The 25,037-nt window shown below is 42.7% G+C and overlaps 1 protein-coding gene across 5 annotated transcripts in view; it reads left to right on the forward strand.

The window, feature by feature from the left end:
• DYRK1A (dual specificity tyrosine phosphorylation regulated kinase 1A) overlaps positions 1 to 25,037 on the forward strand; it is a 151,209-nt gene that overhangs the window by 82,713 nt on the left and 43,459 nt on the right. For 3 of the 5 annotated variants that reach the window (XM_088835132.1, XM_088835129.1, XM_055416340.2), the window contains one exon: positions 23,939 to 24,135. In XM_088835132.1, the coding sequence (XP_088691258.1) occupies positions 24,016 to 24,135 (120 nt within the window). In that variant the 5' untranslated portion in view covers positions 23,939 to 24,015. Of the gene's footprint in view, positions 1 to 8,121; positions 8,146 to 23,938; positions 24,136 to 25,037 lie in introns of those variants that run through there. The other 2 variants (XM_055416323.2, XM_055416356.2) reach the window with 1 other exon arrangement.

A 25,037-nucleotide genomic window follows, 5' to 3' on the forward strand; every position in this document is an offset into this window, starting at 1 on the left:
CCCCCCAAGTGAGCTATTGAGTAGGTAGCACTTTGTATAACTTTGTTTTCATAATGGTTTTACATAGTATATATAATTGACGGTTTATCCTGGAAAAAAATTTGTATGCTGAATTTCTCTGAACACAAATACTGAACACAGAAGGGAAGTACATATAAAACAGGAGTTATTTCATTTGAGTTGAAGATTCACATGAATTGACTCCCACCCACCCTCTGCCTTGTACTTATTCACCAAGAAAAATTCTGGCCTCTCAAAACCAAAAACACATTTCTTAATTCGGGTGGTAGCTTTGTATTAATTAGTCCAGATCCTTACTAATGGGAAGTGGCATACCGCTGATCATTGCTTTCAAATTGAGAAATAACATTTCTTAAGTATTCGCTAACCTCTCTAGGTAGATACTACTTTGTGTATTCATTATGGTAGGCTAACAGGTATAACAGCATACCTAACCAATCAGTGATTTTAGTTCAGAAGTTTATTTCTGGTTCATACAGTTGCCTGGTGTCTGTACAGTGGGGTAACTGCTCTATACAGCTGTTCAGGGACCAGACTCTGGACGTTTTTCTCCGCTTACATGTGGTGTCCAAAGGTCACCCTGGCTCTGACATTCAGTCACGGCGCTGGGAAAGAGCATGGCAGTTTGCATGGGAGGTTTTATGGCCCAGGCTGGTGGTGCCACACATCGCTTCTGGTGGTGTTCCATTGGGCAGAGCCTAGTCCCACTCTTGTCCCTGTGGCAGATGCGGCCACTGTAAACATCACCAGCAAGACCTTGATTTAGTTTTAGGTAATTTTTTCTTTCATCTTTCCTTTTCTCATCCCCCCATGATACTGCTGAATAACTGCTCCCATGACCCACCCCGCCATGTTGGGCGATTGTTCCTCAGCGTCCTTTATGTGTGACTGGGTTCTTGGATGCAGACAACAGAAACTCAGGCTCGGCAAATCTAGGCAGACAGTGAATTTCATGGACGGCTGTAAGTCTGTTCACCGAATTGTTTGGGAAGCTGGGGTCTGTGCTGGAAAAATAAGTAGGAACCAAGTGGCCGGCAGCGGAGAACACAGTCTGATCAGGCCACAGTCTGATCTGGTTAGGATGCTACTCCTGGCACCTCCCAGTCTGTCCTCTCCCCACCAGGAGTGCCCTCACGGTCCCTGCGCCTCCAGGAGGGACTGTTCAAACTGGGGTCCCTAGCAAAACCCCAGTTACCAGGGAGTGAGGAATAGCCAAGTTCTGTTGCTGTTCGGCTTTTATGGTAGGAGCGTGGGATTTCTCTGTCTTCTGTGAGTCCCGCAGACTGTGGTGGGTGTCCAGAGACCAAGTGACCAGGAAGCGACAGACGCTTATGTCAGGGCCTTTTTATCAGGAGAAGATGTCCTGTACTGGGGTGTCAGACTCAGGAGATTGTTCCAGGCTTGATTTTGCCTTTGACTTTTCTGGTCAAGTCGGTACAACTCTGGGTTGCCCCAGAGGTGGCCCCTCTATAAATTGAGGTTGGGAACTTGATGTCTGTTAATGTCTGTTCATCCACTCACTCATTGAGTAGCGTACTTACTGAGTGCCTTTGTGCTGGCATGAAAGAGGTGAGTGAGACAGTCTGGCCTTGTCGTCCAGCGATGCGCACGGGAATCCTTCTGATGCGGTGAAGGGTGGGAGGGCAGCTCGTGAGGAGCCCTCACCCACCCTGGAGGGCTGTGGGCAGGGCGTTCCTGGGTCTCTCAGCTCCTGCACTCATTCACTTATTAAGTGTCTGCTGTAAATCTTGGCATTGTCATGTGTATGAGAATCTGTGAACAGATAAGACCAGTGCTTCCTCAAGGGTGCTGATTATAAGGACCCGTTGATGCTCCCACGTGGACTGTGCTTGCAGCGCTTGTAGCAGAGTAGAGTACTGGTGCGGCTCGCTGCAAGGTTCTGGGGACGCTCCTAGGAGCAGGTGATGTGACACCGGGGTTTGAATGCTGAGTTCAAGATTTCAGGTGGAAGTCGTCCAGTCGTGTCCGATTCTTTGCAACCCCAATTCTCCAGGCCAGAATACTGGAGGGGGTTGCCATTCTCTTCTCCAGGGGACCTGCCCAACCCAGGGATCGAACCCCGGTCTCCCACATTGCAGGCAGATTCTTTACCATCTGAGCCACCAGGGAACCCCTCAAGATTTCCTCAAGGAGCAGGAAAGAGGAGAAAAGAGAGTACTCCAGACAGAGGGTCCACTTCTGCTCAGACGCAGTCGGCACAATTAAGAGGATGGTGTGGGGGAATGTGGCACGGAGAGGATGGTGGGTGATGGGATGAGAGACCTGGGAGCTCTGGGTGTCTCACGGTGCTGATCTTGGAACTTTTTAAGGAAGCGGTTTGACAGCAGTGATGAGAAGGTGCAGGTACTACTGTAGAATCCCCCTTCCCCCCAACACGTGCTAAGGAAATAAGATCTTAACAGAGTAAAGCAGTAAGCATATGTTTGTGAGACATTGCTGAGGCCAGAGTTATAGAATGTAGTTGGGTTGTGTGCGCACAGGCGGAAGTGAGAGGTGGAAGCGGGAGAGTGAGGCCTCTGAGGCCTCTGGCTTGCGTGAATGGATGCAGTTCGTGGAACGGGGTCACACTTGGCAGCCCAGTCTGCTCCAGCCTGGGCAGACATGGCATGCCTCTGACCGGGTTCTGGCTGAACCCAGTGCTGTCGAGACTGTGCAGCTATGACTGTGCTCCACGTGGCCGCTGCCAGTCTGCTCGAGTTTGTACTTGAGGGGAAGCGTGGCTGCCTTTTCTCTGGTCTGAAGGGTGGGAAGTGGAGAGGAGACACAGCTCCCTGCCACATCCAGTTTCTCTTTTCCTTGTCTCATTCCCTTCAGAACACGAATCTGACATTTTTCTGATATTGCGGGGCTCACTTGCTGTCTGAGGACTGCTGCCTCCCCGCCAGCAGTCAAGCGCAGCCTCCAGGCAGACAGAGTTCGCCCTTTGTCTTCACATCTGTGTCCTTAATGCGGAGGGCTTCATCTAGAACAGAGCTGTCCAGCAGAGTATAAGCCTGTCACGCAATTTAAGTTTCTAGGAGTCACCATCTAAAAAATAGAACAAAGAAACATTAATGTAAAGTTTGGTAAAATGTTTTATTTTACCAAATATATCTGAAAAATATTATGTTAAAGTTAAATATTATTGAGATAGTTTACATCTTATTATTCTGTGCTCCCTCCTTGAAATCTTGTATCTTACACATTTACAGCCCATCTTGGTTCCCACCAGCTGCATTTCAGACCCTGAGTAGCTGTCTGTGACTGGTGGCTGCCGTGTTGGACAGCTTAGGTGTAGAGTATCGTAGGGGCTCAGTAAATATTTGTTGGCTGAAAGAGTTAGAAGATAGATTGATCATGAAGAGGGAATGAAGAATCCAGGAAGGATTTTAACAGTGAGGAAATGAGCCTGTTTATATGTTGGACAGAACTGGAAGGTAGAGGTGGATGACCGTCGGAGAGAGAGGGGCCCTTTGATGGAGGCAGTTCCCTGGAGGACCGCCCCAAGGGTGGTTGTAAATGGGCTCTGGCAGCCCTGGGAGGAAGGAGGAGGGAAGCATTGTTATCTTAAGCTCCTCTGAAGAGGTGTGTTCTTCAGTGATATTGTAAGAAAACCAGATCCACTTAGTTTAGCATAAACTTCTAGTTGAAATTGTGTTATAACTATTCCTTCCTTTCATTTTAGGTATTAGATTGTTGAGAGTTACTTAACCTTAAGAGTGGTTTCCCTAAAGACTTAAAAGAAGAAAGAATCGAGTTTAGACTAATAAAATGATGTATGCCAAGTAGTTTTGTCATTTAGTCATTCAGTCGTGTCCAGCTCTTTGTGATCCTATAACTGTAGCGCACCAGGCTCCTGTGTCCTTGGGATTTTCCCGGCAAGAATATGGGAGTGGGTCACCATTTCCTTATTTAGGGGAATGTCAAGTATTCCTCAATTACAAATTTTTTTAATTAAAAAAGGAAAGGAAAATAAAAACATTCATAGAGAAGAAGTGTTATTGGCATGTATCAACATTTTTACTTTGGTGTGTCATTCAACTAAAAAAAGAAATGTTTTATGTGTTAAAATTAAATCTAGTTTTTTAGCATTGTGATTATATTTGAAGTTGAAAAAATTTTTTGTACTGTATATGTCTGAATGTAAAATAGTTTTCCCAAACATATTTTTCAGTCCTTACATATGTGAGTCCTTAAAGAGTCTTTTACATATTGCCTCTGCTGTGGCTCACGCTGAAGACTGCTCATTGCTTTACTTTGAATGATCGAGGTCTCTGAGGATGACGCGCAAGCATCTTTCAGTAGTAGTTTGGGATGCTCACAAAGATCGTTTGATGTCATGAATCTGTTCAAAGCGAGGCAGAGAAGTTTAACACAGATGTTTAAGGTTATGACCTCGTGTTTTCAGGAGCTGATGTTTTACATAATATTTTTAAAGACCATTTAAAAAAGTACTGTAATTAGAAATCATGAATATACCCATAGAATTAATGGAAAACAGCAACTCTTCTAATTAAAAAAATTTTTTTTAAATCTTACCTGGGATAATATATCCAGTTATTATCCTGAGTGTCGTACAGTGATTCCAAAAATGTTGTCTTTAAAATACCTTAGAAATTAAGATTACGCGCTCTGGAAAACCTCGGTGACTTTAAGGACGGGAAACTGATATTGAAGATTGGGAGCATGCTTTGGACCGTATTGTGGTGGACACCCCTCGTATATAGAGAGAAATATGCACAGACACCTTCAGAGGTCTTGTGGGCTTGATTCCAGACCACCACAGTAAAGTGAATTGCACAAGTTTTCGGTGCATATAAAAGTTGCGTTTATACTATACTGTCATCTGTTAAGTATGCAGTAGCATTATGTCGTCTTAAAAAGTGCATACCTTGATTTAAAAAATAAAATACAAAACCCCCCAATTATAGTAGTAATGTCAGAGATCACAGATCACCATGAAAAGTGTAGTAATAATGAAAAAGCTTGCAATATTGTAGAATTACCACAAGGTGATACAGAGCCATGAAGTGAGCAAGTGCTGTTGGGAAAATGACCCTGACAGACTTGCTTGACTGGGGTTGCCGCGAACCTTCAATTAGTAAACCCTGCAGTATGTGCGAGGTGCAGTAGAGCAGGGCATCCTCGCAGTCCTGGTCGGACTGGGAGACGCAAGCCCTCCTTGGCCTGGGGACCGTCGTGTGTGACTGACTGAGGTCCGCTCAGGCAAACGCGACGTCGAGGCTGGAAGTGACTGGGGCAGTGGTTGGTCACCGTGTTCAACGTTTTATTCTGCCCAAGCCTCCAGAGCAGCTTGGGTTCAGACCTGTCAGAAACAGAGACGCTCTCGGAAGATGCTTCAGAGACGGGAAAGAAAGAGTGACACGTATATTTTGAGGAAGCCCCACGGATGGCGTGAGCTCCGTCTGTGTGACTCGGGGGGTGTGTCGGACCAGTGGCTGTCGGTCCAGGTGGTGTGTTTTCCCCACTGTCACGTGGGTTAGCTCGGAACCGGGACCAGAACCCTGGGCTCTTCCCCCCCGCGTTGGTTTTTGTTTTCTTCTTTTCCTCCTCCGCTGCACCCACTTCCTGCTCCTTTTATTGTTTTCGTACCTTTTTTTCCTTTCTGTTTTCAATGGTGTGTAACTGTCATGTGCATGATAGCGTGAACACTGCTGAGATGTAGGAGGCAGCAGTCTTGGATCAGATCACACTGCCTTTCAGGAGGTACCCTCACTCGGCTAGTGCCCTTTTCAGACGTTCCCAGTCACCACTGTTTCCCAAGTCACCGAGGCTCAAAACCTCGTAGTCGATTTTGAAACCGACGTGTCGCTCATCTTCCATATTTACGTAAGTTTTTAAGTCCTGTTATTTCTGTCTCACGGTGCCTGTTCTCGCGTCTTCCTTTCCATTTTCGACATTAACCTCCTAAAGACTCTCTCAATCCTTTGCTCAGACGGTTGGAATAAGCCCCTAGTTGATCTCTGCCGCTTCAATTTGTATTGCACATCAGTTATACTGTGATAAGCTTGAGTAATAGAACATTTTTTGAGCACTTAACCATGTGCCCGGTACCATTTTAAATTAAGTCTTTAATTTTCATCATAGTCTTGAGGTTCAAGCACTGTTACTAACCCATTCTGCAGATGGAAAGGGAGGCACAGATTGAATTATCCACTCAGTAGCTAGGTAATAAGTGGCGGAATTGAATCCAGAGCCTGCCAGCTGTTCCTTGCTGTAGTTGGAAACAGCTGGTGTGGCATCCCTCCCGGCCTCCTCTTCTCTGGTTTACAGATCCCGTCTCTTACCCTGGCAGCAAGACCCTGGTCCAGAGTACCTTTCTGTCTATCACCTCCCCCCCCCCCCCCCGCACCCCGTCTGTATTCTCTGGCCAAGCTTGAAGTGACATTTGAGCGGCGGTTCAGAAGGGTGGTAGGCAGGCGGGGCTGGAGCCTGGGGAGCCCCCTCACTGAGGGTGGGCACTGCAAGTGCGGCCTGGGGTGGACAGTGCCCGCTGCCCTGCCCGCCTTGTCTTCTCCAAGGCTCTTCATGAGCGCCTCACAAAACCTGTGGGGACTGGGGAACTGGCTTTTTTAAAAGGTGTTTGTAAAGTTTGACGTGACTTTTATCCATTTCTCCTACATTCCTTTTAAACTGCCCTCCCTTCTGGCCACAGCCACTGGTTTGTCTCTTGACGTGGACTCAGGCAGGTCGGACTTGGGCAGGGATGTGCGCAGGCAGGGTGCTGTTTCCAGCCTGTCTGCTTCCTGCCCGGCCTGTCCATCTTCGTTCCTGTGCGAGAACCCGGCCGGCTGCTCTTGCAGGCAGGGTCTCTCGTGCCTCTCGAGTGCTTGCCTGCCCTTTGGTCTCCGAGGCCTGGATTGCGATCAGGAGAGAGAACCCTGCCGATCCCGGGTTGTTCCCACCGACCAGCCATGAGCAGGGTCCAACGCATAAGGTCCCGCGAGCTGCTGGGCTTCAGGTTCTTTCTGTGCAAAGGGTAACAGATGCTGCAATAAAGCCACCCAATTCATTGAGCTCGCGTGGATCTGAGGCATACTGGGGCAAGATTGGCATTGGAAGTAGAGTTGAATGAATGTAGTTACTATTTTCTTACTGTTCCTTTAGTTGTGAGAAACTGCATTCTGGTAAAGGGTTATAGAAACCTGTTTGATTGTACTGTTACTGCTAGGGTATTATGTTGGGTTTGGAAAAATGTGCCTGTTTGAGAGGTGGATCATGAAATCTCACTGTTATTTGTTGACTTCCTGACTTACAGTGAGTTTGAAGGTTTTTCCATATGCTTATTGTTGGTTTGCATTTTTTGCCTGACTTTTTCTGGGGGGTGGGGGAGATTTTAGTTTTATTAATTACATCATTAGACAGCTTGATATATTTAAACATATTGTATAACACTTTGGACAGTAACATTTTCCAGACTGTTTTCATTTGACACAGAACTCAGATGCAGATTTTAAACACTTTTCTGCACAGTGGATATGGAAGAGGGAAAACTGCTGATGAGCTCTAAAATGATGTATTTATTTACTGCATAAGTATACTTTTAATGAAGGGTTACTTTTTTATATTCGATTACATTTTATAACTTCTGTTAACAAGTTGCTCAGTGCTTAACTTTTGACAATGTCTTTGGTCAGATGAATATCTTGCCTTTCGGGCATTTGGTAATGGAAAATCCCCATAAATATACAGTGTTTTAATTGGAATCACAAAGCCAAATGATTGCCTCACTGGATAATTTTAAGTGTTATGCTGCAATTCAATATAGGTACCCAACCAAGTACTTAGCTCTATTTAAAAATATCTTGTATGTTTAACAGCTGTCTAGCTAGAACTAAAAAAGAGTGAGGAGAGGAGTATGTGTATGGTTTCTCCCCTTTTCTGCCTAGCATCGGAGAGGGAAGAAGTTTTAAAAAGTGTGCGTGTGTGGTGTGTTTTTTTTCCTTCTCAGCTGCTGTTGCTGTGCGTGTTCTGGAAGAAGGCAGAGGCAAAGATGAGGGAAGGCTTGGGGCAGCTTTCCTTCCAAAAGAGGGTTAGTGTCCCTGCAGCTCAGTGGCCTCTCCAGACACTCGTTAAAGCAGCTGGAGGTGATGGCAGCCGGTGGTAGGTGACGTCCCCGCCATTGTCGCGTTCCTCGCTGCCTTGTTCTGGGTCTGGTTCTTCTTGCTGGAGGACAGGGCAGCTGAGCGGCAGTGTTCAGCTTTTTAACAGCTTTGTAATACTTCAGCTTTTAGATGGGCTGTAATATATCGTCTCTCTTCCTTTTGTGTATCCATGAAGGCAACTGTGGTGTGTATGGGCCCTGGCAAAGTTGCGGTCAAGAGATCTCAAGGAAAAGGCTGAAATGGGGTGGGGGAGGGAGCATCTTTGGGTAATTCAGGTTTTATTTGTATGAACATAGTCATATATTGTGTGTGTGTATAAAAGATTTAAAGTTTTTTGAAAATAGTATTTTGCTGTGTGTCTAACCACCATTTATTAAAATGTGTCATTTAAGCTCTAAACAGAGGACTTTTGAGCACAACCTTTTCTTCCCTCTGTGATCTGTGTAGCATTTCAAATCCATGGCTTTTTACAAGGGAAGGAATGCTTTGCATTTATGTGACTGGACAAGACGATGAACCATCTCATTGGACGTATGAGGAACCTGACTGACTTGTTACCACACTGCATGCGTGCGGGTGTTAAGGCAAGGGAGAGGAAGCCTTCAAACCTAGTTCAGTGTGTTTCTGTGTAGCAAGCTGGGCTTTCCAGGTATATCTCCATTTTCCCTGTTTCATAAATGAGTATGTTACATTTGCCTGTGATGGAGGTATCGGAGATCTGGAAAACTGAGCCCAAGACCACAGGGCTTCACAGAGGTGGTTATGAGCAACTTGAGAAGGGCAGTTCCATCTAGACGGTTTCAGTGTTCTTGAACTGTCCCACGGATGACTCTGACCTGAGAATGGGGTGAACGAAAACCCCAGCTCCTGACTGGGAATGGGGTGTGTCTTCATTGAGTGCACAGGTCACGTTACCGCTTGCTAGGCTGAATCGAACTGTTCCCTGCGTTGTCAGCTGCCGCTAACGCTGTCTCAGTTCAGTTCAGTTCAGTCGCTCAGTCGTGTCCGACTCTCCGCGACCCCATGAATCACAGCACGCCAGGCCTCCCTGTCCACCACCAACTCCCAGAGTTCACTCAAACTCATGTCCACAGAGTCGGCGATGCCATCCAGCCATCTCGTTCTCGGTTGTCCCCTTCTCCTCCCGCCCCCAACCTTTCCTAGCATCAGAGTCTTTTCCAGTGAGTCAACTCGTCGCATGAGGTGGCCAAAGTATTGGAGCTTCAGCTTTAACCCTGTCTCAGGTGACTGTATTTGCTAAACCGTAAATAAGGATATGTCACCTGACGGGTACTCACATGAGGACAGCTGTCCAGCCTTGATCGCTGTCATCCTTTCTTATCGGAGGACACACCGGATTCTCAACTCTGACTTACTGTCTAATTGAATGATTGTTTCTTAGTTTGCTTGAAAGAAGTGTTTCTTGATTACAATTTGTAGAGTTTTGTCAGTTTGGATGACTTGCATCATTTTTGTAAAACTTTAGGTATCTTTATTTATTTATGAAAGTTAATATTACTGAAGGCCAAATGATTTCAGTGAACGTGTAAATCCTTCAGCTCCACAAGTGTTTAGCATTCATACAAGCATTCCAGGCGGGACGCGTTATTTGCTCACTTTCGTTAGTATGAACGCAGATGCCTGCTGGAGCAGCCGGCACTGTCTGGGGTAGATCTTCTTGACTCTGGAAATATATTCTCACAGTGATAGTAGAGTGTTTCTTTTTTAATTGGAGCTTGGTCTCATTCAGCCTGACGAGTTACCTGTTGAATAAATCATGTTATTCGCATACTATGGCTAGAAGGAGATTTATGTAAATGAGGTCCTATATTTATATGTGACCCTGTTTTTGTGTTGAGACACGGATATGATTGGGAAAGGCTCCTGGGGCAGCTGTTGTCTCATCGCTGTTCCCTGTGCAGAGATCTGGGTTCTGTTCGTTCACAGGGCGTCCTGTTCTGCACCTCTGCAGGGCTGTCTGGTGAAACAACATCTAAAATTAAACTACCAGAAACGAGCTTGCTTTTGGTTTCCCCAGAGGACTGAAGTAGGGTGGGGGGGGACAGGTTAGAGGCTGTATAGATTTGAAACAGTTATAAGCCAACAAGAATCATTTCTCTACTATTGTGATGATAAACCATTTTTTTTTTAAAAATTGTGTTTACCTCAACCTTATCTTGCCTCAAAAGCATGTTTGTGAGCATTTTGTACAAGGGACCGTTGTTTTGATTGTTGTTTCTTTAGCATGTAACTTTGCTAGTAAAGTTTTGTTGCAGTCATTTACAATCAGTTGCCAGTTAATTATTTTTACCTAAGAGTCAGCAGCTTGGATGTTTGCTTTATTGCAGCGTAATAATCTTGTATTCTGGTCTTGGCATTTCTGAGTCTCCTAGTGGCAGCCTCGTGTTTATAAAGCTGTGGGTGTCTCTGCCCTTTGTGTACTGCAGGGTGAGTGGGTCAGGCCGCAGTTACGCAGTGTGTCTGCTGCGCGCCTACAGGGTCTGAGTCCTAGGGCTTCCGCAGTGAACAGCTGGAGGAGGGCAGGTGAGCCTGCATTTCAGGAACATTGTTGCACTAGAAGGAGACTTTGGCTTCTAATCCCGTATCAGTCACCAGTAGCTACCAGGCTAAGCTAGAGAATCAGGCTCTTTCCTTTCTTCAGCTGGTTGGAGTTGATCTCACATGTAAAATTTGAAGGGTTTAATCTCACTTGTAAATTTTCTCTGGAGACATTGTGTATGTTTGTTTACCTGTCTTTTGTTTCAGCCCCACCCCCTGTTTTTAGACTTTAAGGGCGCAAAGGCTGCTTGACGCTTTGTTTCCTACCAAAGTGAGAAATTTTTTAGTTTAAATGGGCTTATTACTGAGAAAACATTTTTATTTAGTGAATACTATAAGAAAAAAAGATATTTCTTTTTCCAGTTGAAATTTTTATAGCTGCTGATAACCCATAAAATAATCAGGTGGTATTACCTGCTTTATTTTGACTATTTAAAAATACTTTATAATTTTAGAATATTGGAAAAAACATAAATTTACCCATGTTACATGTTATACAGTGTACATTATAATAATTCTAGAGTAGAGCAGCTGTATCTTGAGTGATTATTTTAATCCTTTTTGCGTTCCAGATGCTATTGAGAAGATGTTCTTGACCTTTTCAGCTATAAATATTTGGTTTGCCTTTTGTAACTGAAAGGGTTTAAGGGCCATTTACTGAAGGGCTAAGTGAGATTTTCTGTGATCTAGTTGAGGATAATCTTCTGTCTCTGTCCATTCATCCATCTTTCTTGGTGGTTGCTTGAGGGCGTACGACATGCATCCTTAGGTTAAGAGTGTCTTATACTTCCAGTTTCTCTCTTCTGTCCTTCGTCCTATGGTTGTCATGTTTTACTTTTGTATATGTTACATACTTTACAATACATTGTTAGTTTTACTTTAAACAAAAGTTTTTTTTTTTAAAGAATTAAAAGATTTGAATTACCTCAATTTAGAAGGGAAATCTCTTCACTATTTTAGCTACATATTTTCCATTTCTGATCTTAATTCCTTTGTGTAGATCACAGTCTCTTTCTGGAATCATTTTCCTTCTGTGAACTGTGAACACTTTTTGAGTGCAAGCTATGTTGTTGACAGTTTGAAAAAGTGTTTTGCCTTCATTTTGAAGGATGTTTTCATTGGGTATAGAGTTGCAGGTTAAAGGTCTTTTTTTGTTATTATTTTAAGAATGTTGCTTTACTCTTTTCTGGTGTTCGTGGTTTCTGATGAGAAGTCAGTGGTTTTCTCGTGTGTAAATTGGTATTTCCCCCACTCTCTGGCTGCTTAAATTTTTTTTCTTTCTGTTGGTTTTCAGAAATTTGCTCTAATGCCTCAGTGGTGTGTGTATGTGTTTATACTGCTTGGGGTTCATTGAGTTTGGGTCTGTGGGTTGGTTTTTTAATTGAATTTGGAGGACTTTTGACTTCTATGTGTTCATAAATTTTTCTTTTCCAGTTTCTATATCCTTCCCTTTGATACCTCCTCCAAACAGGATTGTTAGCTCGATTGAGTTCTATAGGTTCTGGATGCTTTGTTTATATCTTTTCCGTTATATTTTGTAGTTATTTGCAGTTTGGTTGATTTATACTCCTCTTTTTTAAATTCGCTGATTCCCCCCTCCCCCAGCAGTGTTTAATTGCGATTTGCTATTAGATCCATTCAAGTTAATTTTACACTTCAATCATTTTTCATTTCTAGAATTTTTTTTTTAAGATTTCTTTTTATAGTTTCCACTTCCCTGTTAAGATTTGTTGTTCTCTTTTGTCCATAATTTCCTTTATATTTTAAAATATTTCTGATCATTTTTTGTCTGCTAATTTCATTATTTCTGTTATTTCTGGGTCTGTTGATGAAGTTTTTTCCTTCTTGAATCCAGACTACATTTCTCTGCCTCTCTGTGTGCCCAGTGAGTGATGTTTGGTTGGATGCAGGTGTCTTTAAGACTGCTAGGCTGCTGAGCCTCTGGGTTTTGTTGTCCTGCTTTTAAGAAGGGCTGAATTTTGTCCTGGTAGGCCGTTTGCTTGTTGATCATCTTGATCCTTGGAGGTTTGTTTCAGTCTGTTAGGACGAGTAGAAGGCTGCCTTTTCATAGGGCTAGTATAGCTTTTATAGCTTTCCCCCTGAAGTGGAGATTTTATGGGGTCTCTGTGCGGTGCTTATTGGGGGTTTTCCACTCTTAAGTGATTGGAACGAGTGCGCGTAGTTACAAGTGTGAGTTGTGGTAGTTGGCATTGTCTGCTAGCCGTCAGCCTTTGCTCTGCGCGGCCTCACAGACCTTCCCCTGACAGCTGTGCAGTTGGTATGTGGCCACGGAGCCGAGGGGCTCCTACGCGTCAGTTCATGGGGCTCCTTCTCTGCATTGCTCGCTTACTTCTCCTGCCTGCCGGACAGATGCTGCGTGCCGTGCCTTGAACTCTCAGGTCCATCTCCTCAGCTGAGCAGGATCTGTGCTCTGGGCTCCCTGTCCCCACACTGTGCTGTGGAGTTGTCTCCAGATAGAAAGCCAAGGTGACTGTGCCGCTCACCAAGCTTGTCTCCCTTTTCTCTGCGGCCACAGTTCTGGGCAACCTGTTGTCCGGTGTCTGAAAGCAAGCTGTTTCATAAGTTTGACCGGTTTCATTAGTGGTTTGCTGTGAGTGAGGCAGTTCAGTATCAGGTACTCTATCTAAAATGTTCAGAAGTGAAAGTCTGATATTACGGGCTTTAAAAAGAATGTTTTTATTCTTATGAAATTGTTATTCTTAACCGTTTAATACACAGATTTACTTAATGTCTCAGACTCATAAACTCAGGCAGTTTCATCTCGTTTGTAGACAACTGAATATGCTTTTTTGGCTAGTAGGTTATTGTGTGTTTGTATACCTATGCATGCATTCTGTGGTGATATATTTTGGCTACTAACTAGAGGGTAATAAGTCCGTTCATTTGTTCTTAAAATGAGATAATTTACAGAATCATAACATAGTTTCACCTTCATATATATTTAACACCTACTGTGGAGGCAGGTAGTTTGGTGTGTGCTTGGGATGTAAAAGTGGGTAAGGGAAATGGTCGGAAGTTGACTGTAGCCCTGTGCTCTTTATTTCAGGCTCACGAGCCCCTCCTTTTAAAAATGCCTCTTTCACCCTCAGCCCCTTCAGCTCTCTCCCTTCCTTCTGAGCCACTCCTTCATATTCTGAATACTCCTGATGCATTCAGTTCTCTCCTTCCCGGAACAGATACTGGATTCAGGCCAGGCCTCAGGCACTGTTCTTGGTGCTCATGGTGTCTGACTTGTGGGCTTCCGTTCAGTGACCCTCTAGTGACCCTCTTAATCGTGCACCTTTCATCTCAGCTGTCGTTCAAGTCCAACTGGCTGGTTTTTTTTCCCTTTTGTTATGGGTATGTCATGTTGCTAGGAACTTCGGAGGTGGTTTCTTCCCACTTAAACTTGGTTTCCCTTCCCTCATTTCTAAAGGAATTCTGTTTCAAGAGACTTGGCCTCATAAAAATTTCTGCATTTGATTGTCTTAGTTTTAATCAACTTGAATTATTTTCATTCATTTTTGTTCTTTTGTTCCTTCTCTTTAAAATCTAATGTGGATTAGTACCATCACAAGGATAGTCCCCTCTCAGTATATTAATAAAAACATTTCGTGTTAGCTGCAAGTGGTGCTGCATGTGGGTCTCGTATCAGTGATAGTTAAACTGGTTGTTATTTCCACTCAGGGATTTCTCCCAGGCTTCTTTATTGGTATTTCCTCTGTGTCTACCTCTGCCTCTGTCTTGCTCTCTCCCAGTCTCTGAGATTGGTTCATGAGATGTTTCTCTAGAATCAGTGCTAATCTCTACTAGGGCTCTAGTTATTAGTTTCTTATTAGACCATAGTGAGGAAGCTCCTTTATTTTTTAGTAAACTATTTTATCAGCAACATTTTTATGAACCTTTAAGAAGTCCCTGGAGGAAGAAATGACAACCGACTTCATTGGAGAATCCCATGGACAGAGGAGCCTGGCGGGCTATAGCCCATGGGGTCTCAAAAGAGTTGGACATGACTGAGCATGAGCCTTCACATTCATTTACCAATAGAGTTTTTATGAACTTTTAAAAAGTTACAAAAATATGCTTATGGCAAAAAGGATCCAGAACGATATTAAAAAATGAAGATAGGACCTTGCAGTGCATACTTCTTTTATAACTTACCTTTTATATTATTTGGCAGCAATTTAAAACATTATTTTGGAATTGAACTCCACGTAATGGTTTTGAAGATAATTTTGAATTGTTTCATAAATTTTTTGTTGAGTTAAAAGATCTGCTACTGCAGCATGTGTTATGATAACGTTCTCAAGCTAAAATATTATTATAACTAATTTTTAATTTAGTTGAATAAGGATTACATATCATTTGGCAGATACAGGTTAAACCATATCATATGAAATGCTGTTTTGTAGGCCAAATGAGATCTAACATGAGCAATTTCATATAGTTCAACCTAATACTTTATTGTCGTCATCTCTGTTACAGGATAAACTGAGTCTTCTTTCTCATTAACATTTGAATTAAAAGGGAAGATGGAAAGTTTAGAAAGAATAAGAACCGTGATGATTTGCTTGGTTCTAAAATCAGGTTGACAAGAAATTCCCACATTAGCTCATCTTCTTGGGTCTTATTATAGGAGGGGAATGATTAAGTGAACACCTTAAATACTTCCTGACATTGTGAGAGGAAACTAAACGAGTCTCTTTCTGGCAGTCGAGCTAAGATAGGAGACAGCGAGCATGTGGCCGACACACCTGTCCATGAGGCCTTAGTGCTAGAAGCCCAAGTTTTCTTTTACTTCGCTAAATAACTAGTAATGTTGCCAGGTAATTATAATAGGTTTCAGAGTAAATAGTATAGTAAATAGCTTTTTAAAAAAATCCCACAAGTGAGAAACATAGTTATTTCTTTTTGATCCACATTTAGATTACTACAGCAAGTTTTTAAAGGAACAGCAGATTCTTTGTCACCTTCCATACCATCCTTATGGACAGGAATATGTTAGTAAACCCACAAACCCCAAATCTGTTAGGGGGGAAAAGCCTTATGGTGTATTGTGTAGCCAGAATATTGCCTATTTTTGGATTATCTGCTACTTGCATGAATTGGAAAATAGCTTTCTTTTATTAAGGTGAGCAGTTAAATGTTTTCAGTTGCTATTCAAAGCAGAATCCAGTGGCTTGTTAGAGATGTGGACTCTCAAGCCCTAGTCTAGTCTCCTGAAATGTCACCCCACAGAACAATGGCTCAGTTAACCCTCAGTAAACGCTTGTTGAATTTAATGCGTGTAATTCACTGGCTCTAGATTAAGAAAGTGAAACCAGTGTAGGATGGTAGTTTTGTAGGAGGATAACAGTGATAATGGAGCAGCAGCGATCCATTTCTTTGGTATTTCTCTCATGGCTATCTGGATGTCAAAAAATTGTCAATCTGACCCCCAAAATGCTTGAGTCTGATTCTGCTCACACTGGATGGTTAGTCACTGTCTTGTGGTTGTGTGTGTTTGTATATATATGCAAGTCAACAATAGTTTGTAGAAGTAAAGGAGTAATTAGATTTTGATGAGTGAAGGATGTATAATCCATACTGTCATGTCCCACCTTTTGTGACCCCATGGACTGTAGCACACCAGATTCCTCTGTCGGTAGGATTCTCCAGGCAAGAATACTGGAGTGGGTGGCCGTTTCCTTCTGCAGGGGATCTTCCCAATCCAGGGATCGAACCCAGGTCTCTATAAGTCTCCTGTATTGGCAGGCGAGTTGTTTACCACTAGCGCCATCTGGGTACCCAATGTTAGAAAATAACTAAAAAATAATAATCTTCGTGCAAGGATAGTATATAAAAAGCTTAATCCAGCAGAAAGTAAGAAAGAAACATAAAAGAGCTGGAATGAATAGAAAGATCATTAGTGCTCACACATGAATTACATCTTAACTGTACACTGTTGACAGGAAGAGTGAAGATAAAAGTCACGCAGGCGTGTCCGACTCTTTGTGACTCCATGGACTGTGCCGTCCCTGGGATTCCCCAGGCCAGAATACTGGGGTGGGTAGCCTATCCCTTCTCCAGGGGATCTTCCTGACACAGGAATTGAACTGGGGTCTCCTGCATTGCAGGTGCATTCTTTACCAGCTGAGCTATCAGGGAAGCCCAGTCAGTTGTGTCTGACTCTTTGGCTCTTTGCGATCTGTATAGTTCATGGCATTCTCCAGGCCAGAATACTGGGGTGGGTAGCCTTTCCCTTCTCCAGGGAATCTCCCCAACCCAGGGATCTCTCACTGGGGATTCTTTAACAGCCAAGCCACCAGGGAAGCTTGTTGACAAGAAACAAACCTGAGATTTAAGGAAATAGGTTGAAAGTAAAAGGATGGACAAAAGATAGCACGCACAGATTAAGAGAAGGCTTGTGTCATACTGTTGTCATAACAGACAAGGTGAAAAGCATCACTGGAAGCAAAGAGGGCAGCTTATAATGATAAAAGGCCTTGTTCATCAGGAAGGTGTAATGACTTTATGTGACCCAGTACATAACCTAAATGGGAGATTTTTAATACACCTCTCTTGCTAACTGATAGAACAAGATACATGCAAAAATAGAAAATATATGTAAAAGAATATACTTAATAACCCTTTGATTAGACAGATCATAAAGAAGAAAGAGAAGGCCTTCTTAACCAGTCTTAGGTGAAGGGACTGTGACTGCTGTACAGAGCACTCTTCTAGACGATGCATTGTCAACCAAAACACCAGCATGAGTTTGCTTTGGTGAATCTGATGAACTGACTTGAAAACAGACACACAAAGGGCCAAGAATAGCCTAAACATTCTTGAAGAAGAACAAAATTCTCTGCTAGATATTAAAACTTCTGAAGCTACCATGATTTAGGGAAACTCTGGTTCTTACACACAGATGTAAGAATTCTAGGTAAGTCTATCCAACAGAATGAAACAAAGAATCCAAAACACATCAAACTGTATGAGTATGTGATTTAAGAAAAGATGGCATCACAGGGCATTGGGAAAGTTTGTCTTTAATCATTGGTTCTGGGATAATTGAATATCCACTGGGGAGGGAATGAAACTTGATTGCTATTGCAGACTCACAGAAATCAGATCCAAGAGCATTGCACATCGCTAGATGTGAGGGGTAAAACTTGACTTCTGGAAGATAACGTAGAATTTCTTCATGACTTTGGTATAAGGAAAGATTGCTTAGACATGTACTAATTTTAAAACAAAAGTTGCTAACAATAAGAGATGGTGTTCATCAAAAAATATCATTAAGAGAGAGACAATACAAACCATCCATAGCTAGCCAATAAGGGGCTTATATCCAAAATATGTTAAAAATGTAATTTTTAAAAATTTTAGAAATCTGTAAGAAAGAAAAATCAAAAAGCAATCTGAATGGGCTTTTCATGTAAGTGAATATCCAAGTGACTGATAAATGAAAAGATGCTCATAGGCAGGAGGAAAATGCACATTAAAATCACAGTGGAATACACACCTACTTTCATGGCTGAAATTAGAAATACTGATGATTCCAAGTGTTAGTGAAGGAGTGGAGCACAGGGAATTTTCATTAACTGCTAGGGAAAAAACAGATTAAACAAAAACTGAAGAAAAAACCAACAGGACGACATCTCTTTATATACCAGAAAGCAGTCATTTCCTAGTAGCAGTGTTCATAAAATAGCTCTAAACTGTAAATGTGCGTGCTAAGTTGCTTCAAGCAGTCGAGCCCAGCTCTGAGACCCCATGGACTGTAGCCTGCCAGGCTCCTCTGTCCATGGGGATTCTCCAGGCAAGAATACTGGAGTGGCTTGCTGTGCCCTCCTCCAGGGGTCTTCCTGACCCTGGGATCAAATCTGTGTCTTCTGCATTGCAGGTGGATTTTTTACCTATTCAGCCATCTGGAAACTGGAAGTCAGTCCAGTTCAGTTCAGTTCAGTTGCTCAGTCGTGTCCGACTCTCCGCGACCCCATGAATCACAGCACGCCAGGCCTCCCTGTCCATCACCAACTCCCGGAGTACACTCAAACTCATGTCCACAGAGTCGGTGATGCCATCCAGCCATCTCATTCTCCGTCGTCCCCTTCTCCTCCTGCCCCCAACCTTTCCCAGCATCAGAGTCTTTTCCAGTGAGTCAACTCGTTGCATGAGGTGGCCAAAGTATTGCAGTTTCAGCTTTAGCATCAGTCCCTCCAATGAACATCCAGGATTGATCTCCTTTAGAATGGACTGGTTGGATCTCCTTGCAGTATAAGGGACTCTGAAGAGTCTTCTCCAACACCACAGTTCAAAAGCATCGATTCTTCGGCGATCAGCCTTCTTCACAGTCCAACTCTCACATCCATACATGACCACGGGAAAAACCATTGCCTTGACTAGACGGACCTTGGTCGGCAAAGTAATGTCTCTGCTTTTTAATATACTATCAAGGTTGATCATAACTTTCCTTCCAAGGAGCAAGCGTCTTTTAATTTCATGGCTGCAATCAGCATCTGCAGTGATTTTGGAGCCCAAAAAAACAAAGTCTGACACTGTTTCCACTGTTTTTCCATCTATTTGCCATGAAGTGATGGGACCAGATGCCATGATCTTTGTTTTCTGAATGTTGAGCTTCAAGCCAACCTTTTCACTCTCCTCTTTCACTTTCATCAAGAGGCTTTTGAGTTCTTCTTCACTTTCTGCCATAAGGGTAGTGTCATCTGCATATCTGAGGTTATTGATATTTCTCCCAGCAATCTTGATTCCAGCTTGTGCTTCTTCCAGCCCAGCGTTCCTCATGATGTACTCTGCATAGAAGTTGAATAAGCAGGGTGACAATATACAACCTTGACGCACACCATTTCCTATTTGGAACCAGTCTGTTGTTCCATGTCCAGTTCTAACTGTTGCTTCCTGACCTGCATACAGGTTTCTCAAGAGGCAGGTCAGGTGGTCTTGGATTCCCATCTCTTTCAGAATGTTCCACAGTTTACTGTGATCCACACCGTCAAAGGCTTTGGCATAGTCAATGAAGCAGAAATAGATGTTTTTCTGAAACTCTCTTGCTTTCTCCATGATCCAGCGGATGTTGGCAATTTGATCTCTGGTGCCTCTGCCTTTTCTAAAACCTGCTTGAACATCTCGGAGTTCACGGTTCACATATTGCTGAAGCCTGGCTTGGAGAATTTTGAGCATGATTTTGCTAGCGTGTGAGATGAGGGCAATTGTCCGGTAGTTTGAGCATTCTTTGGCATTGCCTTTCTTTGGGATTGGAATGAAGACTGACCTCTTCCAGTCCTGTGGCCACTGCTGAGTTTTCCAAATCTGCTGGCATATTGAGTGCAGCACTTTCACAGCATCATCTTTCAAGACTTGAAATAGCTCAACTGGAATTCCATCACCTCCACTAGCTTTGTTCGTCGTGATGCTTTCTAAGGCCCACCCGACTTCACATTCCAAGATGTCTGGCTCTAGGTCAGTGATCACGTTATCGTGACTATCTTGGTCGTGAAGATCTTTTTTGTACAGTTCTTCTGTGTATTCTTGCCACCTTTTCTTAATATCTTCTGCTTCTGTTAGGTCCCTACCATTTCTGTCCTTTATCGAGCCCATCTTTGCATGAAATGTTCCCTTGGAATCTCTCATTTTCTTGAAGAGGTCTCTTGTTTTTCCTATTCTGTTGTTTTCCTCTATTTCTTTGCATTGATCACTGAGGAAGTCTTTCTTATCTCTCCTTGCTATTCTTTGGAACTCTGCATTCAGATGCTTATATCTTTCCTTTTCTCCTTTGCTTTTCCCTTCTCTTCTTTTCACAGCTATTTGTAAGGCCTCCTCAGACAGCCATTTTGCTCTTTTGCATTTCTTTTCCATGGGGATGGTCTTGGTCCCTGTCTCCTGTACAATGTCACGAACCTCCGTCCAGAGTTCATCAGGCACTCTATCAATCAGATCTAGTCCCTTAAATCTATTTCTCACTTCCACTGTATAATCATAAGGGATTTGATTGAGGTCATATCTGAATGGTCTAGTGGTTTTCCCTACTTTCTTCAATTTAAGTCTGAACTTCGCAATAAGGAGTTCATGATCTGAGCCACAGTCAGCTCCTGGTCTTGTTTTCGCTAACTGTATACAGCTTCTCCATCTTTGGTTGCAAAGAATATAATCAATCTGATTTCGGTGTTGACCATCTGGTGATGTCCATGTGTAGAGTCTTCTCTTGTGTTGTTGGAAGAGGGTGTTTGCTATGACCAGTGCATTCTCTTGACAAAACTAGGGTAAAGTAATGATAACAAACAAGCTACAGTTTATAAGCCTAATATTAAGCAAGCAAATTCATATACATAAAATGAATCTGTTTTTGGAGGTCAAGGTAGTAGTAACCTTAGGGGACGAGGTCATTAGATACTGATTGGGAGGGATCACACGATGGTATTGGGGATTTCCGGAATGCAGTTTTGATTTTCCTGTCCCCACAGGACAAGGTTGTTAACCAACTAATGATGATTGGTTAGGCTGTATACTAATGATTTTTCTATATGTTATAAAAAATAAGTTTAAATACAATATGTTATAATGACATACATGATAGAAACAGAAGCTAGTGTTTTTAAGTGCTTGTTATGTACCAGGTTCTGTTCTGCATGTCTGCTTGTGGTGTCGAGTTAAAACTTGTACCAAACCTAAATGTTAGTGTGTTACCAATAATTCCACTGCTGTCGGTGGGGAAACGAGGACACAGAGTGGCTGAACTGCCATCCAGAGGCTTACAGTCTGTCTGCTGCTTATTTATAAGAGTTTTTTCTAGATCAAGGGCCTCGGTTCTTTTCATATTCATTTAAATATATTCCTTCCTAGTGTTTTGTGTTTTTAACATGCAGATTTAACCTCCCTCCCAATTATTTGACATTTAGGTTTCCAGTTTTTTTTGCTGTTGCAAACAATACCAAGGTAAACATTCTTCCCTAATTATCTTTGTGCACATCATCTGTTACTTCTTTAGAATAAAAAGTTTTTTTTTAACTGAACAAAGTTGCTCTTCATAATTGGATTTATTTTTTAATTATGAGTAATGACATGTTTAGAGAAATGTTCCCACCTGTCATCATGGGAACATTATCCTTAACTTATTTAGCAGATATTTATTAACCATGTCCTTCGGGTCAGTTAAGGACTGTATGCTGTAATGGAGGGAAATAGAAGCTAAGGTCTAAATGCAGTGCTAAGTAGGGGTTGCGAATTTGAGATTTACCCTGTAGAAACGGTCCCTGCAGCCGTCTTGGTGAAGAAGCAGAGGTTTGCACATGGGCAGAGAGAGCGCTACTAGGACTCGCTTCAGTCATCTAAGGGAGGCGCCGAGGAGGGGCGGAAAGAAGAGGCGAGTGTTCCATAGGAGGTGCTGCTTCTGCCTCAAGGCTCGGGCAGGAAGGAGTCCGCCTGCAATGTGGGAGACCCAGGTTCAATCCCTGGGTTGGGAAGATACCCTGGAGAAGGAAATGGCAACCCACTCTAGTGTTCTTGCCTGGGAAATCCCATGGACGGAAGAGTCTGGCGGTCTATAGCCCATGGGGTCACAAAGAGTCGGGCACGATGGAGCGAGTCACACTTTCCACTTTCACTTTTCGTGGGAGGCACAGTGAGCGGGATCGGGCTGCCACTTGCATGAGGCGGTCAGTGGAGGAAGAAATCTCTGCTGTGACTCCCAGAGCTCTGACGCTGCTTGACTGGGTGGAGGACGGTGGCGTTTGCTGTGTGGGATATATTCAGTACTTACATAGGATATAGTCAGTGCTTAAAGATTAAAAGAATGTTTTGGCCAGCCCAGTACTTGCCATGTATTAAAGCACTTTAACCTTCACCACAACTGTTGGAGGAGATATTATTATCAGGAAATTAGGTGTGCAAGGTCACACAGCAGGTGAGGGTGGAGCTGAGATTTCAGACTGCAGCAGCCTGGCCAGGGATCTGTGCTCTTCACTTTGGGGCCAGCACTATCATGTGTTTCAGAACAAGCCGACTCTAGAAAAAGTACCCCAGTGCTGAGCAGCGGAGAAGGCAATGGCACCCGACTCCAATACTCTTGCCTGGAAAATCCCATGGATGGAGGAGCCTGGTAGGCTGCAGTCCATGGGGTCGCTAAGAGTTGGACATGACTGAGCGACTTCACTTTCACTTTTCACTTTCATGCATTGGAGAAGGAAATGGCAACCCACTCCAGTGTTCTTGCCTGGAGAATCCCAGGGATGGGGGAGCCTGGTGGGCTGCTGTCTATGGGGTCGCACAGTCAGACACTACTGAAGCAACTTAGCAGCAGCAGCAGCAGCAGTGCTGAGCAGTGTGGTGTGTGGTGTGGTCAGAGTTTGCTAGTTTACTCAGAAAAACAAGCACAGGTATGCTGGGCCATTGTTGGTTGGCCAGGGTTTTAGAGTTTGTCTTCTGGCTTTAGTCTGTGATTGCAAATTTGGTTGAATATAAGAAGAAAAGTCTTTCTCTTTTCCTAAAGAAAAATTAACTTTTATTAGTTAGCTGCCACATACTTTTAGGAACAAAATCTTTATTTTTCTTTTCTGCCATGAAAAATCACGACCATGGTCCCAGCCAACCTGCAGGATGATTCTTGATTATTCATTTTTGTGGCAGGCTTGCCTGGTCTGGGTTCTCTGAGGACTGTGTTGGAAGAGTCAGAGGAATGCAGCAGCCTGTGAATTTGTTTCCATGAGTTGTGTGCTCAGCTTTTAATTACCCGTGTCGGCGGGGAGCACCACTAGGACAATTTTTTCACCTGGTTTGGGGGAGTGTTGGTTACTGATGGCCGCACACCTGGCAGGTGCAGAGCAGACTCTCAGCAGGATTCCTTTGAATCGATCTCTGAAGAGCTGATCTATTGGTCAGGCCCTTTGCAGGAATTCAGAGATTACTTTTGCAACTTATGGTTCTTAATTGATAAAGATCTAATATGTAAAAGTAACTATTAAAGGTTATTTCCACTAGTTTACAAAAAGATTTGCTTAAGGTTTTCTCTTGAAACAGGCTTATATGTACTCATTTTAATCAGTGTTATGTTTTGTACCATTTATCGTACAGCAGTTATGTTGAGTATCATATCCTTATTTGCAGTTTTAAAGACTTTAAATATTTATAGAACAACTGAAATCCTTATTTTAAAGAGTTATCATATAGGTCAAAAGATAGAAACATCAGGATATGAATGCATCCTTTCAACCACACTTGTTATCTTCCCGCAGGAGGAGAGACTTCAGCATGCAAACCTTCATCTGTTCGGCTTGCACCGTCATTTTCATTCCATGCTGCTGGCCTTCAGATGGCTGGACAGATGCCCCATTCACATCAGTACAGTGACCGTCGCCAGCCAAACATAAGTGACCAACAGGTTTCTGCCTTATCTTATTCTGACCAGATTCAGCAACCTCTAACTAACCAGGTATGTTCACAATGTATTCCTAGCGATTTATTGGGATGGTAATTTATTCCTCAAAGTGATAAAATAGTAAATAGGTAAAATGCCTTAATGTTTTTCAGTTTTGCATGTGACGGGGGATTCCAGATTGACAAAAAAGACGATGTTAAGAAATTTGCATTTGAAAGTTTGTTGGATTTTTTTCTTTTTCCCTATGTATTTTACTTTAATTCATATTTTCTCATTCTGCAGTGAGAAGGGGGAGTTATTTCTAATAAAGAATATTAGTTAAAATTAAAAATCTTTAAAGCTGTTTTTATGGGAAAGCAGTTAGGTAGAAAAATGTAAGTTATAGGAAAACAAGTCAGAGTCCATTATAGCAAACTTAAAGTGCAGACTTCCCACTGTTAGAAATTAGTTTAGTACACTTTTATAGAATTAAATATGAAACTCATTAAAATTAAAGAGAGAAAATGTAAGTTAACCATGCTTGATAATACTCAGACTAAAGATTCAGTGATTTCACATAAGATGGATAGTGTAAAGTGCTGTAATCAATACAATATACTGACATCTCTGGATGTATATACATACATGCATGTGTGTATAAGTGTGTATTTTTAATATCTTCCTGAGTTAACTGCATCCACTGTTGATTTTTTGATTTGGGGAGTTTTTTTTTTTTTTTTTAACTAGCTGTAGTTCTGGTAAAGTCTTCATTCCTAACTGAGACTGAGTGTGTGTTGCATGTTTCAAATGACTGTTTTTCCATGTACTTAGGAATTTGGTTTGTCACTGTTTAGGTCTTTTAATATGAACAAAAACTTAGAAAATTTCAAAGTACTTCCAATACTGGATTTTTTGAGGAAACGCGTTTTTTTCTAATTCAGTAACACATAGTTTTAATGAGCTGTTGGCTACCGTGC

Source organism: Moschus berezovskii, chromosome 1 (genome assembly GCF_049115385.1).
Source record: "Moschus berezovskii isolate FMDL1 chromosome 1, NW_MosBer_1.0, whole genome shotgun sequence".
Lineage (NCBI taxonomy): Eukaryota > Metazoa > Chordata > Mammalia > Artiodactyla > Moschidae > Moschus > Moschus berezovskii.